A 17,547-nucleotide genomic window follows, 5' to 3' on the forward strand; every position below is an offset into this window, starting at 1 on the left:
CCTTCATGATGTTTGGTTTGTACATAAGGACCTGGCTAGGACCCTGCTCCCAAAAAAGTAAGGGGCCTATGACCACCAGGTGACCCTGGACAACTACACTCCTCACTACATTAAGGGGGAATATTCAGGAGCCAGCACCCTCTGCAATCCAGGAGCAGACAAAGGTGAGAACAGTGGAGAAAAGGAAGGCAGAAGGGGAAGAGGGGGTGCAGCCAAAACTGATGAAGCAATAGAAGGGGGAAGAGTGTCCTCTACAAGTAAACAGTTCACACTTCTAACAAAAGCAATTTGTCCCTCCTTCAGAAGCTTGTTGGATGGGGAAAAAAGAGAGAGGTGTGACCCCACCAACCACCAGAATGTAACCTGCAACAAGTCACCTCACAGGAATCCTGCCCTCAACAGAAAATGGTTTATTACCTCTGATACAATCCTTAAGCATCAGCCAATGAACATTTCATCCCAAACATGTAACAACTTTTTACCCTTTTTTTGCTGCAATTATCTTGGCTTAAGAACTACTTGTGTGGGGTTTAAGAGCTTGCAAAAACTCCAAACAAGTGGTCCGATTAAAAAAAAAAAAGTATCAGGTATGTCTGAGGTTAATCACAGGGTTGGTTATGTGCCTTCAAATCGATTACGACTTACGGCAGCCCTATGAATCAGTGACTTCCAATAGCATCTGTCATGAATCACCGTTCAGATCTTGTACGTTCAGGTCTGTGGCTTCCTTTATGCATTATTGTCTTTTCTAATTAATGCCTTCTCATTATGTGTCCAAAGAATGATAACCTCACTTTCACCATTTTAGCTTCTAGTGATAGTTCTGGTTTAATTTGTTCTAACACCCAATTTGTCTTTTTCACAGCCCATGGTATGCGCAAAGCTGTCCTTGATTTTTCTCCTATCCAAGCGTCTACAACCTCTGAGTGACCTTACTAGTCAAACCAAAAATTGTGATTGTCATAGGATTAATGGGAGAAATAAATGGCAAAGAATCAAAATGGGGTAGGCGTAGAATGCCAGAGCAGAAGATGGATCCCTACTTTATTCGTCTTCTTAAGTTGATTGGTTGATGTTGCAGTGTATGAGTGTTTTATTGCTTTTGTTTTTATCTACTGTGATTTTAGTGTTTTCATATCACCATATCACAGACATGAAGTACTAACAATGCAAGGGGAAATACAGCCAAAATCTACAGAGCATGCTTCACTAAACTCACAGCAAAGTTATTTAATTCCACAGTTCTGACCTTTTTTCCTCTGCCTACCCTACTTGCAGGGCCACAGGGGCCAATGACACCCATCCTAGCATCCCTCAAGCCCCGCCACACCGTCCAGGCGAGGTCAGTACCATTCCCACCTTGGGGTGAAGGTGCGAGAGAAGAGCGGCCAATCCAGCCGCACTGTCCCTAATAAACGAGAGCGGAAAACTAAAGTAAACTCGGGCTACAGATTTAAAAGGAGTGAATGTTTTGACGCTGTACCTGTGATGAAGATTTATCGAAGAAGATAATGGATCGGGGGTCGCTGCGGGGCCCCTCTCTCGGCTCCCCACCCCACCCCAAAGTACAAAACTGCTGCTGACATGGTACGACCCACCACCACAGCCCTCTGTGAGGTGAAGGGGCGTCGCGAGCCCGCAATGCTCCGCGCGAGGCAGAAAGGCGCCAAAGATGGCGGCGGCAGGTTGAAGCGCCGAAGACCTTCGATCAACGCCTGCGCAGTTCCCACTCGGCGCGAAGTGGCGCCTTTGGCAGCGCCACGGCACCGAGGAGCTGCATCCTCAGGCCACCGTTCAGTCACCACGAGCGGCGCTGCCTGAACCACCATGGCTTTGGCGCTGCGGGGCAAACGGGCCGTGGCGCTTTTGCACTTTATCTGTCTCGTCTGGGCGCTTTTCGCCTTGACCCAGAATTTAGGGGTGCCTAAATCGGTCCGCAAGGAACCGGACATTACCTACGGGGGCCCCTGGAAGTACCTGACCTTCCTTAATCAGGTGGTGGCTAAGAGAGCAGAGACGCTATGGGAGCGGGAGGGAAAGTGCGCAGGCGCGCACATGAAGTTCTCCCTTGCTGCACGTGCAAGGGGAGGGGCCAATGGAGGGAAAGAGGGGCAAAGGGGCGGGGCTAGGTGGTCCTCTTGAGGTAAATTTAGCAGCTTGCTTTACCCTCCTAGTGGGTTCATAGATGAGTGGAATTTGATCTATCCTCTGCCCCCATCTCCCATTCTTGGACCCTACAGTGTCCTAGTTTACATTTCAGTTGAAGTTTACATTAAGATACAATGTTATTAAACAAATATAAAAGGTTATATTCAACTACTCCAGTAGTTCCTAAACTTTTTCCCCCATGGACCACTTGGAAATTGCTGAGGGTCTTGGTAGACTTCATTAGTTTTCTGCCTGTTGTAATAATTGTAGTGCACTGTGCCAGATACTGCATGATTTTTAATTGTGTTTTCATTGCTTCTTTTATGTATTATATATTTTACTGTATTCCATAGAATTCAAATTGTAATACAATAAAATATAAGGAATAAGAAGAAATTAAAATACAATTTAAAATCAACATGAATATTTATGATGATGTACTGTCTCCCATCATCAACCACAGATCCAGAGACTTGTCACAGACCACCTGAATGAAGCTCAGTTTGGGAACTTCTGTCCTATTCAGAGTAGACCCATTGAAATTAATGAACCTATGTTAGCCATGTCTATTAATGTAAATGCATCTACTCTGAGAAGGACTAGCACTGAATGTCACTTGAAGACTTTTAAACAATTAGATGCTGCCTAACAGCAGTGTTTAACCTTCAAATAATTTTCCTTGTTAAACTAAACAGGAAAAAGCAAATGTTGTAAATACATAACTTTTTTTATAATTGCATAGGTTCTGCAGACACTGCTGTATATATTGTGTGTCATAACTGATGTTGTAGCTCTGTGCATGCCTTCCAAAGAGAAGAAAGTATCATCTGTGGTGGTGCCTTTCAGAGATTTCATCTTCTCTGCATATGTATTCCCTGTTGGCTTAGTAAGTAATTACTGTATCCGTTATTCAACCATTTGCGTACCACAGAGCATCCTTCCCTAACCTGATGCCCCCTAATGTTTCAGACTATAACTCCCATGGACATGCTGATTAGGGCTGATGGGAGTTGTAGTCCAAATGATTGGGAGACTTGCACAGAGAGCCTAGTGTCTATGTGAAACTGACCACATTGATTGATTCAAAAGATATTTTAGATATTTCTTACAAATAGCTGGTTTTCCCATGTAATTATCCTGCTCCAGTCCAAGGGCTCTGAGTAGATTGTCATCTAGTATATAAAATGGAGATGGATTTCCCCCCAAAAGTGTAAGATAAGTGAGAGGCTTTGCAATAGCATTCTTTAAACCCACCATCATTATCATTTAGATCAGGAGAAATTTTGTCCTTAGGAAAGGGCAGAAATATTTCACTTTTAAATAATGAAGCTAATGCACCTATTGAAGAACTCACTGATTTACAGATGGAGTCTAGCATATGATACATTATGTTATTAATATTCATAGATGCCTCTGTGGAGAGTAGGGTTGCCAGATCCATGGCCTGATCCTGTATCTTTAAGAGAAGAGAAGGTCAGCCAAGTGCAAGTGTTCTTGCAACTCTGTAATGGGAAAAACCACAAGGTGGAATTCTCCCTCCCCCCTCCACAACTTTTAAAGATACAGAAGACCTCTTGGAGGCCGGGCCTGGCAACCAAGAGGTCTTTTGTATCTTTAAAAATTATGCAGGGGGGAGGGAGAATTCCACCTTGTGGTTTTTCCCATTACAGAGTTGCAAGAACACCTGCACTTGGCTGACTTTCTTTTCTCCTAAAGATACAGGATCAGTCTCTGGCCCTGAACCTGGCAACCCTAGTGGAGAGGCTGGTAGACTAACATTCTTTATGAAAACTCCCTGCAGGCCACTGATTGCATGAATGACATTAATTGTGCACGTTTTGTTATGTTAAATACCTTCAGCAGGGAAGCCTCTCTTGTTTTTTCAACAAAAATAACCACTCCATAGCTACTATTTGCATTTCAAGGGAAGTCTCCATTGGAGCCAATGGACTTTTAGAGAGCAATTTTTGTCCCAACTGTGTTACAGAAACACAGAGAGAGTTCAACTAATTGTCCCCACTCCGTACACACCCAAGGCTGCTTAGGCTTCCCTGCAGCTGTTTATTTACATGAGAAGAAAGCATGCACCATAATTTCATTCACACAGTTAACATGAGTCTAGATTGGCCCTTCAGCGTAACAGGTTTAATATGTAATTGTATAAGTACCCTGTATAATTTGTATTAAATATGTTGTTCCATTTGAGAGCCTGTGTGGTGTAGTGGTTAGGGTATCAGACTGGGACCTGGGAGACTGGGCTTCAAATTCTCACTTGACTATGAAGCTCACTGGGTGACCTTGGTCCAGTCACTGTCTCTCAGCCTAATCTACCTCACAGAGTTGTTGTGAGTATAAAATTGGGACCATGTTTGTACACCACCTTGAGCTCTTTGGGGGAAATGTGGGATATAATGTAAGAGTAAAAATGATAAAAACAAAATCCTGAATACAGAGATTATGATGTTAGTTTTTTAATTATTATTAATTTTATCTGAAGAAATAAAAGAAAACAAAGTCCTGTATTCAGAGTAGATAAGTATTTATTCACAGTACTAATGGATAGTTGTAAGAAAGGATGGGAACAATTAATAAATACTTCAGTTTTGAAAAACATTAGCTAGCCATTGTTTTCATTTATCTGATATCTAACTGTTAATTTAAAACTGTTTTAATCACAGTTTGTAGCTGTTGCTTTCTGGGGCCTTTACGCATATGACAGAGAACTAGTATATCCTAGAGAGCTGGATGATATTAATCCAAGTTGGCTTAATCATACAATGGTAAGTGTATACTGTGTACAATGTTTGATTTTTAGGATATTTATTTTGCTATATATAGTTCCTACGTTATTTATCTGATCATAAATTTTTGCAGTTCAAATGTAACGTGAAATGATGGTTTAAGATTATGTGCATAAGCTGTAGTGAGCCTTGGGGTCATGTGTTTCTACTTCCCTCCCCTGGTGAATACCAGAAGAGAACAAAAGCATACACTTGCAGTTTTAAAGTAAATAGATTACCCTGTTGTGTCTGAACTTCCAGACCTCTGAGTAGTTGAAACTCTAATTACAGTGTGATCCTGGGTTGATTTGAAAGCTGCTGTATAGGCCAAGCAATCGCATACCAATTTACATTGGGGAGGTTTTGTTTATTTATTTATTATTTGATTTATATCCCACCCTTCCTCCCAGCAGGAGCCCAGGGCAGCAAACAAAAGCACTAAAAACACTTTAAAACACCATAAAAACAGACATTAAAATACATTAAAAAAAAAAAACTTTAAAAACTTTTTTTAAAAAAGCTTTGAAGGCTTTTTTTAAAAAAAGGTTAAAAAACATATTGTTTAAAAAAAAGGTTTAAAAGCATATTAAAAAGCAATTCCAACACAGAAGCAGACTGGGATAAGGTCTCATCTTAAAAGGCTTGTTGAAAGAGAAAGGTCTTCAATAGGCGCCAAAAAGATAACAGAGATGGTGCCTGTCTGATATTTAAGGGTAGGGAGTTCCACAGGGTAGGTACAGCCACACTAAAGCTCAGTTTCCTATGTTGTGCAGAACGGACCTCCTGATAAGATGGTATCTGCAAGAGGCCCTCACCTGCAGAGCGCAGTGATTGACTGGGTATATAAGGGATAAGACGATCTTTCAGGTATCCTGGTCCCAAGCTGTATAGGGCTTTGTACACCAAAACTAGAACTTTGAACTTGGCCCGATAGCAAATAGGCAGCCAGTGCAATTCTTTCAGCAGCGGGGTGACATGTTGGAGATACCCTGCCCCAGTGAGCAGTCTCTCTGCTGCATTTTGCACCAGCTGCAGCTTCTGGAACAACCTCAGAGGCAGCCCCAAATAGAGCGCATTACAGTAATCCAGCCTGGAGGTTACCAGTGCGTGGACAACAATGGTCAGGCCATCCCGGTCCAGAAACAGCTGCAGCTGTCTTACCAGCCAAAGCTGGTAAATGGCAGTCCTAGCCACTGAGGTCACCTGGGCCTCTAGTGACAAAGATGGATCTAGGAGCACCCCCAAACTATGGACCTGCTCTTTCAGAGGGAGTACGACCCCATCCAAAGCAGGCAACTGACCAATTATCCGAACTCAGGAACCACAAACCCACAGTTCCTCCATCTTGCTAGGATTCAGACTCAGTTTATTGGCCCTCATCCAGCCCACCAATGAGTCCAAGCAGCGGTCCAGGGCTTGCACAGCCTCTCCCGATTCAGATGTTACAGAGAAATAGAACTGTGTATCATAGAATCATAGAATAGTAGAGTTGGAAGGGGCCTATAAGGCCATCAAGTCCAACCCCCTGCTCAATGCAGGAATCCAAATCAAAGCATTCCCGACAGTATCAGTGTACTGCTGACACCTTGCCCCAAATCTCCTGATGACCGCTCCCAAGGGCTTCATATAGATGTTAAACAGCATGAAGGACAAGATGTTACCCTGCAGCACCCCACAGTAAAACTGCCAGGGGGCCAAAAGACAATCATCCAATGCTATTCTCTGGAAACAACCCTGGAGATAGGATTGGAACCACTGTAAAACAATGCCTCTGATACCCATCTCACCAAGTCGGCCCAGAAGGATACCATGGTCAATGGTATCAAAAGCCACTGAGAGATCAAGTGCGAGTAACAGGGTCGCACTCCCCCTGTCCTTCTGCTGATAAAGGTCATCCATCAGGGTGACCAAGGCCAATTCAGTCCTATAACCAGGCCTGAACCCAGACTGGAACTGGTCAAGATAATCTAACGTTGCTGCAACATTGGCACAATTTAATTCATATCCTATACTCTCTCAGTACAAACTAAGAGTGGGGAGATACATAGTTTCAAAAAAGCAGAGAACATAGCAACTACAACAGCCACATAACCAGTGTTCTTTGCAACACAGCCAACATTCATCTACCATAGGCTGGCACAGTGGCAACACCTCTATCTCAGCCAGCCACGGAAGGAGCCAATCCACTCCCTGCAACATGAAAAAAAGAAAAGGATCTCTCCACTCAAACAGACTGCCTGCCACAGCACAGCACCCTCTGCTCAGAGCTTGGAAAAGTTACTTTTTTGAACTACAACTCCCATCAGCCCCAGCCAGCATGGCCACTGGATTGGGCTGATGGGAGTTGTAGTTCAAAAAAAGTAACTTTACCAAGCTCTGCCTCTGCTGCAGGGGCCACTGTGGGGTGCACAATAAGAACCCAGGTACTGTGAGTCCTGAGGAATTCCTGCACATAGAAATTTGAATCCACCTATACCGTCACACAGATGCACCTCGTGAGCACCCTTTGGATTGTACAATAAAGGAAGGAGGAGACATGTAGCATGCTACTCAAAATAGCTCTCTTTAAGATATATGGCTCCCTTGTCCCTTTTGCCCACCATGAGCAGGCCTTAATATCCACCCTCTCCCTCCTGTACTAACTGCCTCATATACCATGACAGCCCTTTTCTCACTTGTGCAGTCTGAGAAGACTGCTACCTTAGATTCCCCAGAGTCTGCATGAAAAGAGAGTTGAGGGGTGTGATGTTCCTGTAGGTTAAGCATCTGTAAATATGGTAAAGGCGGGTCTATTAGGTGATGTATGGTAATTGACTGAGAGAGAAAGGGGGAGTACATGGGTGAGAAGCTGAAGTATGCTGGATGATGATTGGCTGAGTGGCTGGCTGGCTGAAGGTATAAATGGAGGTTTGTGAGTGATGAGGGGGGGAGAAGTTGTTTGGAGTGAGGCCATTTGGTGAGGGTTGGTTGGCAGAGTTCTGAGGGAAGTTTGGATTGTATTTGGCTGATATTTAAAGAGTATATATATGAACAGAAACATAAAGAGTGACCATATATGAAACCACATGCTTGTGAAACATCCTAAAGTAATCTTGTTATTTCTTGTTGTTAGTAAATAAATACTTATTTGGTTTACCAAAGGCCTGATCCTTGGCTGGGGGAATATACAGACCAGAAGGGAGGGCAAGGTAATTACCAAGGTTGAACAGAAGCTGTATCTAATGGTGGCAGTGGTGAAGGGAGATATTGTAACAAGTCAAGTATCCAGAGCAACCCAGAGTTGTATGCTTTATATATAAAGATACAAGGGGGTTGGGAACAGCATAGGCACACAGTCACAAAGTAACAACCTATAGAGAGACTTAGGCAAAGTCTCTGGGAGTATTGGTTACAGGAAGTGACTGGTGGTGCTGCCTAGCAGTGGGATCTAGTGAGATCTATGCTAGAGCGGAGAAACCATATAAAGGACGGTCCTGACTGGTGGTGTCCCTGGTGGTGCCTAGTGAAAGGTAGTAGCCACAAGCAGGTGGGAACCTGACAGGGAGAACCAGGGAAGGACGTCACAAGGGGTCACTCCTCACCCAGAGACCTGTAGCAATAAGGTCCCTGTCCACTCACATCCTGCCAGCTGAAGCAAGATTAAAGCAAGGGGAAGGAAAGCAATTTCCCTATTTGCTAACTCTTCACAACAAAGTCAAAGCCTCTGCTGATCACCCTCATGGATGGAGTAGTCTAAGGTACATGTATGTGGTTGGTAAACAGTCACTCCGACAGAACCTTCTGTGCCATTGATAGTTGCCTGAGAGACAGCAGAGTAGCAGGTGTAACATCCCTCATGACTCCACTTCCCTTCTAGGTACACCTTCACCTTGTGCATAACTGTCTGTCATGGAGTTAACAAAGGTGCAAGAGCCTGTCTTAGCAACCTCAAGGAAGTATAACTGCTGCCAATCATGCCATGGGTTTCTCTTGTTATTTACATGGATGAAACTAGGCAGGTGGAAGGTCCTGTCCTCAGTACTGTTGGATAACTACCTGAGGAGAGCCAAGGGACATGCACCAAAAGTAACAAGAAGCAGCAGGAGCACATGGTCCATGGACTTGCATGCACAGTTGATGTCTATGAGGAAGAGATTGAGTGGTGCAACTTTAATGCTTTTCCAGTGCTGTTGCCCCTTTCCAAATTTGGTGGGTGGGGACTGCAGTGACAGGCTCCTACACCTTGGAGGGAAAACTGCAGTACTTACTCCTTCCCCTGCAGGGAATTGCAGTGGTACTTGTGAGTGTACAGCGTGTTCTGCTCCATGTGTCCAGTCTGTGTCCTGCAAGGAGGTAGTGGGCATGAGTGTTCAGTCAGTAGTAGCAATGACTGGAGTGGAGTGTCTAGCATTCACCAACAGAGACCTCACTTGCATGTGAGAGTGTATGATTATTCTTGTTTCTGTGTAGGAGACCCTGCTACTAGCTGTGTGGGAGGAAGGATTGTTTCATCCACTTGGTTAACCAGCAGTTTTCCCACACACAGCAAGGAGTGTGTGGGGAAGATGCGGGAGATAATTGAAGCCGGTATGCTTTGTAGCATGGGTTCCTCCCCCCCTTGGTTTCTAGTGCAGGAGTATCTATCAGAAGTGTTAGCAATGTGCTCTTTTGATGTGTGTTGAGAGGGAATGTTGAGATGTGTGTTGAGAGGGAAGGCTGTTCCTGCAAAGTTCTTCCTTTTTGTGTACTCTATGTGTGTTGTAAGTGTGTGCAACTTGAGGCCAAAACAATACAGCCTCATGCTGTGCATTTTTTCATCTGCATTATGGTGTCCCTACTGGTATATGCAGAGCTTGGAAAAGTTACTTTTTTGAACTACAGCTCCCATCAGCCCCAGCCAGCATGGCCACTGGATTGGGCTGATGGGAGTTGTAGTTCAAAAAAGTAACTTTACCAAGCTCTGGGTATATGTATGTTGATATTCTGTGATTGTGTGTGGAGTTAGCCTGAATCCTATACACTGTTGTGGTAATATGGATGGGGCAGGAATACATGACAGGGTCTGATTTTTTGCCTTTCATTGTGTTGCATAGTGGTATTTAACTTAAGTCACCTCTGTAGTCATTGCAGAGATGCGCTGTCAAGACGGTGTGGCTCAGGTCTGAGGAGATATATGTTGGGAGAGGTGTATTGCAAGTTCCAGTCACAAGTGAGGAGAGTGCTGTTGCACTCAGATCCTGCTTGTGGGATTCCCGTAGGCATCTGGTTGGCCACTGTGAGAACAGAATGCTAAACTAAATGGGCCTTTGGCCAGCAAGGCTCTTCTTATACAGTGGGAATTCTACCCAAACCAGTGTAACCTGAGCACAGGAACGTAACCTAAGTGTTTACAGTCAGGCTCAAAATGTGTGGTTATAGTGTTTTTCTTAGGGATATGGGAACTTTCTGCTTTTCAGCTAGACCATAGGTGGGGAATTTGTGGCCCTACTGGTGAAGTTTGCCATGGTGGCTGGAGCTGGGAGTCCAACACCATCTGGAGAGCCAAAGAGTTTAAGCTAGACCAGTGCGGGGGGGGGGGTTAGGAAGATAGATCTCCCTCCTCTGAAGGGCCAGAGGAGGTGTTGAAGGAGATTTGAAAGTGAGATACAAGGTGATGGTGGTTATAATTAATATTATTAAGATGTTGATATTTATTATAGACAAACTGGGAATAGAAAGGAAGATGATGAGAGGAAAGCTGTTATAGGAGGAAGAAGTGGATGTAAAAGGACTAGGGTGGTGGGATAAAGAAACTGGCAGTTGCGGAGGGCGGGGAGATAAGCTACCAGGTGACTGTGAAAGGAGAATGGGAGAAGAGATTACAAGAGATGGGTAAAAATACTTTTGAGAGGCATGGGGTGGGAGGGAATCAGCAAATGCTGTATATCAGCATATTCTGCCTAAAATGTGGAGGGTGAGTTACAATACCAAATCAAAGGTCTGTACTTAACTTGAGGAAAACTGAGCTCTGGAACTGTTTGCCACAAGGAAAACACTGTGGCAAATAATAACAAAGCTATTTCCAAAGATGAATTAGATGTAAGTAGAAAATGCTGTCAGAAATTGCCAGCTGATTATGCTAAACTCTGTCTCCATCTGCCACCATTTTGTAATGGGCTCTGTCCCTGCACCATTTTGTACCTGGTGGGTGTTAGCAATTAGCCAATTCAAGTGGGCCCTGGGGATAGTAAGTTAGAGAATGCTTGAACTATAAAAAAATATTGTACTTGGGGGGGGGGAACATTGAACAGAAGTACAAGAAGTGTAATATAATACATCCACTGACACCAGTATAACCAACAATAAAACTTTTTTTTATTCACTATATGTTTCCAGCTGTTATACTTGTATGTGTTTTTTATTTTTAGCATACTACCATCCTTCCACTGCTCTTTATAGAACTGGTTATATGTACTCATAAGTATCCTCGTAGATGGAAAGGGATTTGGGGACTTTGCATCTTTTCAGTTATATACGTCTCATGGTAGGTATCCAGTCTCTTTACAGAGACACTTTTGAAATGCAAAACATTTTTACTCATTTTACTTATATTGTTATTTTTATATTAGCAGAAAGCTATTTTCTCTTGGAATCCATGTTTGCAATGGCTACATTTAACTTTTTTCTTAATATAAAAATATTTGCAATGTTGATATCATAAAGCAACATATACTATAAATTATCCAATGAAATCATGTAGTACGATCTTAAAATATTAGCAGTGAAAAAGCTTGAATTCCATGTTACATTTCTGCTTCATAAAAAGGAGACCAAACTCTCTCAAATTGTTCTTGATTTTGACGTCTTTCTCTTAAACATATCTTAATAATTTCAATACGTTTAGACATCGTGGCATATACCATATTTTATTAAGCCACTCTTGCTCAGTTGATATTTTATGAATGTGCCATTTAGCAGTTACTAACATTTTTGCTACAGTTATCAAGTTTCCCACTAAATTATGATGTCCTGGTCACACATCATTTTTAAAGCAACTCAAAATAATTTTTAACTGACTCAATGTACAATATATCTAGTCTTATTTTTGTCTCAAAAACTAGTTTTCCCAAAGTTTTGATTTTGCTCACACATCCACCATACATACATATAATCTGAATCGTTTTCCCCACGTTCCCAGCAATATCTTTGTTACCAGATGATGTGGGGTTAAGTATTACAATTTCCTTTTATAGTCATACATGGTGAGAGAGCCAAATTAGTGGAGAACATATATTTCCATATTTCTTCAGTGATGTTCATCTCCAATACCTTTTGTTTCTTTGAACTAATTTGTTATAATGCATCTGGATTGTTAAAATGGTCAAAAATGAGTGCAAGTAAATATTACACTAACGATTCCGGTGGTTCAGATATCATTTCTTTAATTACCATATAAGCATAACCCCAGTATCATCACTTTGCTTCATGTCTGTCATGCCTTAAAATTCTATTTCTGCAGTAGCTGACATAGATTAATTTAAGTACAACCAGCTCTGCTCTTACACTTCTATCCTCACATTCAGTTAAAATAATTTATCAGTCAAGAATATTATCATGAGCAGCACACAGGTAAAAGTGTTTTTAATTATTGACAACAAATACCACATTAGACCACTATAGCTGATGTAAATACACAGTTCTGTACAGCGCATACCTTTACTTTGGGTTCCTAAAAATGAAAGATTATAGGATCAACAAAGCTGCTCTTGAAGGCCTGTAATATAAGAGAGAGGAGGAGGAGGGCAGGTTTGATCATTTGCATGCTTGTTGAGTTCAATGGGATTTACTCCCCTGCAATCATGTTTAGGATAGGTGAAACTAACCACGGGGGGGGGGGAGGAGCCGGAGCTGGAGTTATGAGGAAGAATTAGGAGATGCCGTATCCCCCTCACAGAGCTACAATCACAAGAATTCTCTGGGAAGAAGGACTGATTATTAAACCACTCTGATCACTGGATCTCTGTCAGGTAAATAGGAGTCTCCCAACTCTCAGCACCCTTCACAAACTATACTTCCCAGGATTCTTTGGGGGAAGCCATGACTGTGTAAAGTAGAATAAATGTCTGGCATGGGTGTGGCCCCCAGATTAACCAAGCTAAACAGCTGTTAGTCTGGCTTTTAGAACACCGACAGGTTGTTCTACTGGGCATGCCTGCGCTATCATAGATTCCAGTGTCAATTTTCTTAAATTTATTAAAAATCAGCCATGCATTTTTTTAACTTTTAAACTGCAGAAGATAAAGGTCAGAGTATGGGACAAGGTAACTAATAGGATTACATGTATTCTATGAATATGGCTGATTTTTAATTAATTTCAACAATTTATGAGACCACTGACAGAAAAAAGTCCAACAGGGATTATTTTATTCTTGTTTAAGACTTTGAACTCTGGATTCTCTCTGAGTGTTTTGTGTATCACCATGAAAACGTAGAGAGTTGTTAAGCAAGCATTTCTGAGTTCAGGACTGTAAGTTTTGTAAAATTTTGTTTTGAAATGAGCTTATGGGAAGCAGCAGAATGGCATGGGGGTATTTTCAATTTAACATGCTGGAATGTGAAAAATCCATGCTGACTATAGTATACAGCCACCCTCTTGGCTGTTTAATACCATATCCACTTAAATGGAGCTCTATTTAAATCAACAGAACTTTCAAGTGGAAATCACATTCCTGTATTTTTAATGAAATCCAAGTTTATGCACATAGTTTTCTATTTGTAGTTATCAGCAAATATATAATGTTTTTCCACACAACTACAGAAATAAATACAGTCTGCTAGCTATCTTTACAATTTATGGCTTCTTATGTCTTTATCTCCCTTTGTTTCTAGGATAATGTGGATACACCATGCAGCTGGGGTTTGGGCATATCCAGTTTTAGGAGTGCTCAGTCCATGTGGACAGGCAGCATTTTTATGCACTGCTTTCTTTATAATGCTCATCTTCTACTTCATTGGGGAGCAACTAACAAAATGGTTGTGGGGTAAGTTAGCAGACAGGGTGGGTTTTTTGTTTTTGTATTTTCAGTACTACAGCTGTCACAAGGGCTGGACTTTACCCGTGTATTAGTGGAGTCTTTTAAGTATCTTCCTCAAGAAAGGCCACAGTGGTATATTGATGTCTGGAAGTAACGCCATTATATTCAATGAGGCTTGCTTCTGAGTTAACATGTCTAAGATTGAGTTGTTAATGTGTTCAGTCAAAAACAACCTCTACTTCACTTGTAAGATTATAATGATGAATACAATATTTTCCCTCCCGGCTGCACCTCCGTGCATTGAAGGATTCCCACAGGCATTCTGCTGAGTCCTCTGTCCTACCCAGAAGGCACTTAGCGAACAATGCAGCCACTGTGCTGGGCACTCTGCAACAGCTTGATCATTCCAGATGTCATGAGGCTCTCCGTGCTTCTCTCCAGATTACACAGGCCACTTCCGCAGTCCTCCTAAATATGCAATGCACTGGGAACTTGGAGGGAGGCAGGTTGCTATATAACTGTATATGAGGTCCAGTTGGAACTTGCATTATCATGAATAGCACAGTATGAGCACACTCAGCTGAGGGATGCAGAGGGCTCAGTAGAGCTTTAGTTGTCAGTTGGTGGATCAGGGCAAGCTGCCTTGTTGCAGCCTGAAATTGGTCACAGCAGCAGCAGCACTCTCACCATACAAATATATGGTGAATTTTTTTAAAAATGGTCCCAAAATGCATGTTAGAGAAAGTAGGACCCAGTCTGAAAACACTGAAGTCTGTTGCTGTAGACCACCTGTGGGAGGGCTCCACAAACATGTATATCATGTTGTTCTGTGCTGCAAAATGTTCTAAAACTTATGTTCCTTTCTTTCCCTCCCAGCAAGACGTAAAAAGAAGTGTACATAGAGAAGAACCTGGGAAAGGTATAAGGTCATTAAAAGTGCACGTTCACTTATGGAACAGAGTGAAACTTTAATCAAGATAAAAGCATTCATCACAACCTGTTCTTAAAGATTAAGTACACTGAAAATGGCCTTTTCTGAGACACACAATGTTTAGCACCTTCAAAATAGAAAGAGAAAAATGTAGCAAATCAGATTAATAATGCTTGGAACAAAATTATCTTTGTGTATAGGAAAATTGGTTATATATAAATGGATGGTGTATGCAAGGATGTACATTATACCTGGCACCTTAAGGCAGACAAACGCCTAAAAGCATAAGAATGGTCTTGCTGGATAAATCAAGGTTTGTCTAGTCCAGCATGCCAATAAAAAAAACAGTCCTTATGCTTCAGCTTGATAGTTGAGCTAAGCAGTCTTCCATGACGGTTTATGGGTTTGTTGGAGTACTTCAAATAATGCAAGAGCGTAAACCGTTTTACATGTATTTATGCTTCTATCATCTCTTTAAAAAATAAAAAAATATGAAAACATATAAACAAAAATATCTTGCATATGGGGGTTAAACACACTGTCTGTCCTCCAACCAGGGATGGGCCACTAGGAGCATAGCACTAGTGCTGCCGAATCTATTCTATACAACTCAAGGTAATAGTTTTGCCTATAAAGATCTAAAGGGCTTTGAGCCAATATTGATTGACAGTCCTATTGATGGAGGATCTCCCCCAGGCATCCTGATAAACTGATGAAGGAAAAATGGATTTCTTTCCCCTTTGTCTCACACAGCAGGCATTAAAAGCAGGCCTGCATGTACCAAGCAGAAAAAGGGTTAAGCTCACCCTGCTACAAAATTCCTGAGCATCTTTCAGTGCCAAATGGCTAAATGCATGACCGCAGATTTATTTAGTATTGTTTCTCTTGACCAATATACTTTTTACTATGTGATCTTGGAAACCAGGTTTCTGATATTATGGCTTCAGCTAAGGGGAAATCTTTATAATGGAAATCTAGGTGAAAAAGAGATAGCATTTTAGCTTGATACTGATTCTTTTTAAATTAGCATGATGTATATAATTTTATAGAAACTGCCAGTTATTCTAAGGAGAGCTAACCACCCAAGGAACGTGCTGTTATGTCCTAAGAGATATTCTTGACCAGCTTGACTGGTCAGGAGCCATGGTAGAATGAAATGTAATGGTACATATTGGTTTCCAAACAGTGCAAGATCATCAATAATATATGACAGTAGAATAGTGGTAATATCAGCCAAGGGGACAGATTGACATCAATGAATACAGTGGGGATGGGAGGTATCTACTTGATTATGAATATCCATGAATTCATTTTAATAAAGTTATCTGGTTTGTTGGAAATATTTCAAGAGGGAAGAACTATTACAAAGAACTTAGGGGACTGGTAAAACGAATGTCACATGTGTATTCAATAAGGTATAAAGGATCTGTTCAGACTGTACTTCTTTACAGTCCCTCTTAAATTTCTAGGGTGCTGTCCTTGCATATGCTTCTCTACCAAATAAAGGCCTACCTTTTTGCTTTAAGCCTGTGTCATATATTATTTAAAGGACCCCCAGCAAAGACCCCACAGGAGAAATAGAAAAATTCTCCAACACTATCTGTTTATTAGATTTGAACAGTACTAGCACATAGAAGGGCATTCTCAGAGGCTGATTTAGTTATTGAACTCCCTTCCCCTAGAAGTTTGTCAAAGCCCATACCTGTACATTATTAGAATGCAATATATAGCTCTATTTCATTTGGAATGACATATAGATAAAAAGTTAAAATATATATGGTTCTGTCATATGATCAGCAGGGTTAAGGGAAGGGAGTGGGCCTTTAAATGTGTTGTATTTTAATGTTTTAAAATCTACTGTTCCTCTCCCTAGGCCTGTGAGCAAGACCAAAATACAAATTCACATAAATATTAAATCTTTGTGAATAAGTACAGGCTATAATCCTAAATGTTGCTATGCATGAGTCAATGGTAGTTTATCATGAATCTGTATAGGACTGAGGGTGTAATTTCCCTCTGTTTCAATAATTATAGTATGTAAAAGCTTCTGTCAGGAATGGTGAATTGCAAGATCCAACTGAGTAAATCAGTCTTTTCTTTTTGATAAAGGCTGTGCAACCTTTCCCATAGAACTAATCCAGGGTGAGATTTTTAAATCTTGAATTTCAGCAAATACTGGTATCCCTTTCAGTTCATGTCTTATGAACTAAATCCTTAGAAGCAAGTATGCTGAGCTTTTTTTTTCTGTGCATGAAATCTAGTGGCAATTATTATTTTTAAAAGTTTTCAAGCATGTACAAAGCAGATTAATGGAATAACCTAATTAAAGGCCCAGTTATTGTAGTGGTAGATTGAACTTGTTCACTCATAGCAGAGTACAGACATAGCCAGTGTTCTCCTCTGTGTTTGACCGTGTACCATTTCCAGCACTTTCAGGTTAGATTTCTCATTGTAAAGTCTGGTTGTGTTTTTTCACAGCCGTAATAAACAAGCCAGATGTCTCCAACATTGGAGGCATTCAAGAGGCAGATGGACAGCCACCTGTCAGGTATGCTTTAATTTGGATTCCTGCATTGAGCAGGGGGTTGGACTTGATGGCCTTATAGGCCCCTTCCAAATCTATGATGCTATGATTCTATGTAGTTTATAAATCACAAAAAGTTATGCAATAGGCTGAATACTGCTAGAACGTTTA

The 17,547-nt window shown here is 41.5% G+C and overlaps 2 protein-coding genes across 3 annotated transcripts in view; one reads left to right on the plus strand and one right to left on the minus strand.

Annotated features, from left to right (window-relative positions):
* The window catches only part of ZNF831 (zinc finger protein 831), a 100,157-nt gene extending 98,487 nt beyond the window's left edge, over positions 1 to 1,670 (minus strand). Inside the window, exon 1 of one of the 2 annotated variants that reach the window (XM_061631124.1) lies at positions 1,484 to 1,670. The gene's annotated coding sequence lies outside the window, so the exon portion shown is untranslated. The remainder of the gene's footprint in view (positions 1 to 1,483) is intronic. The other variant, XM_061631120.1, reaches the window with a different exon arrangement.
* Positions 1,660 to 15,976, plus strand: LOC133387088 (androgen-induced gene 1 protein-like). Its single transcript, XM_061631125.1, has 6 exons — positions 1,660 to 1,995; positions 2,891 to 3,034; positions 4,827 to 4,928; positions 11,315 to 11,430; positions 13,776 to 13,927; positions 14,798 to 15,976. Exons 1-6 carry the CDS (start codon positions 1,828 to 1,830, stop codon positions 14,821 to 14,823), a joined length of 708 nt encoding a protein of 235 aa, XP_061487109.1. The 5' UTR covers positions 1,660 to 1,827; the 3' UTR covers positions 14,824 to 15,976.
* Positions 15,977 to 17,547: the final 1,571 nt, after the last annotated feature.

This window comes from Rhineura floridana, chromosome 6, assembly GCF_030035675.1.
Source record: "Rhineura floridana isolate rRhiFlo1 chromosome 6, rRhiFlo1.hap2, whole genome shotgun sequence".
NCBI lineage: Eukaryota > Metazoa > Chordata > Lepidosauria > Squamata > Rhineuridae > Rhineura > Rhineura floridana.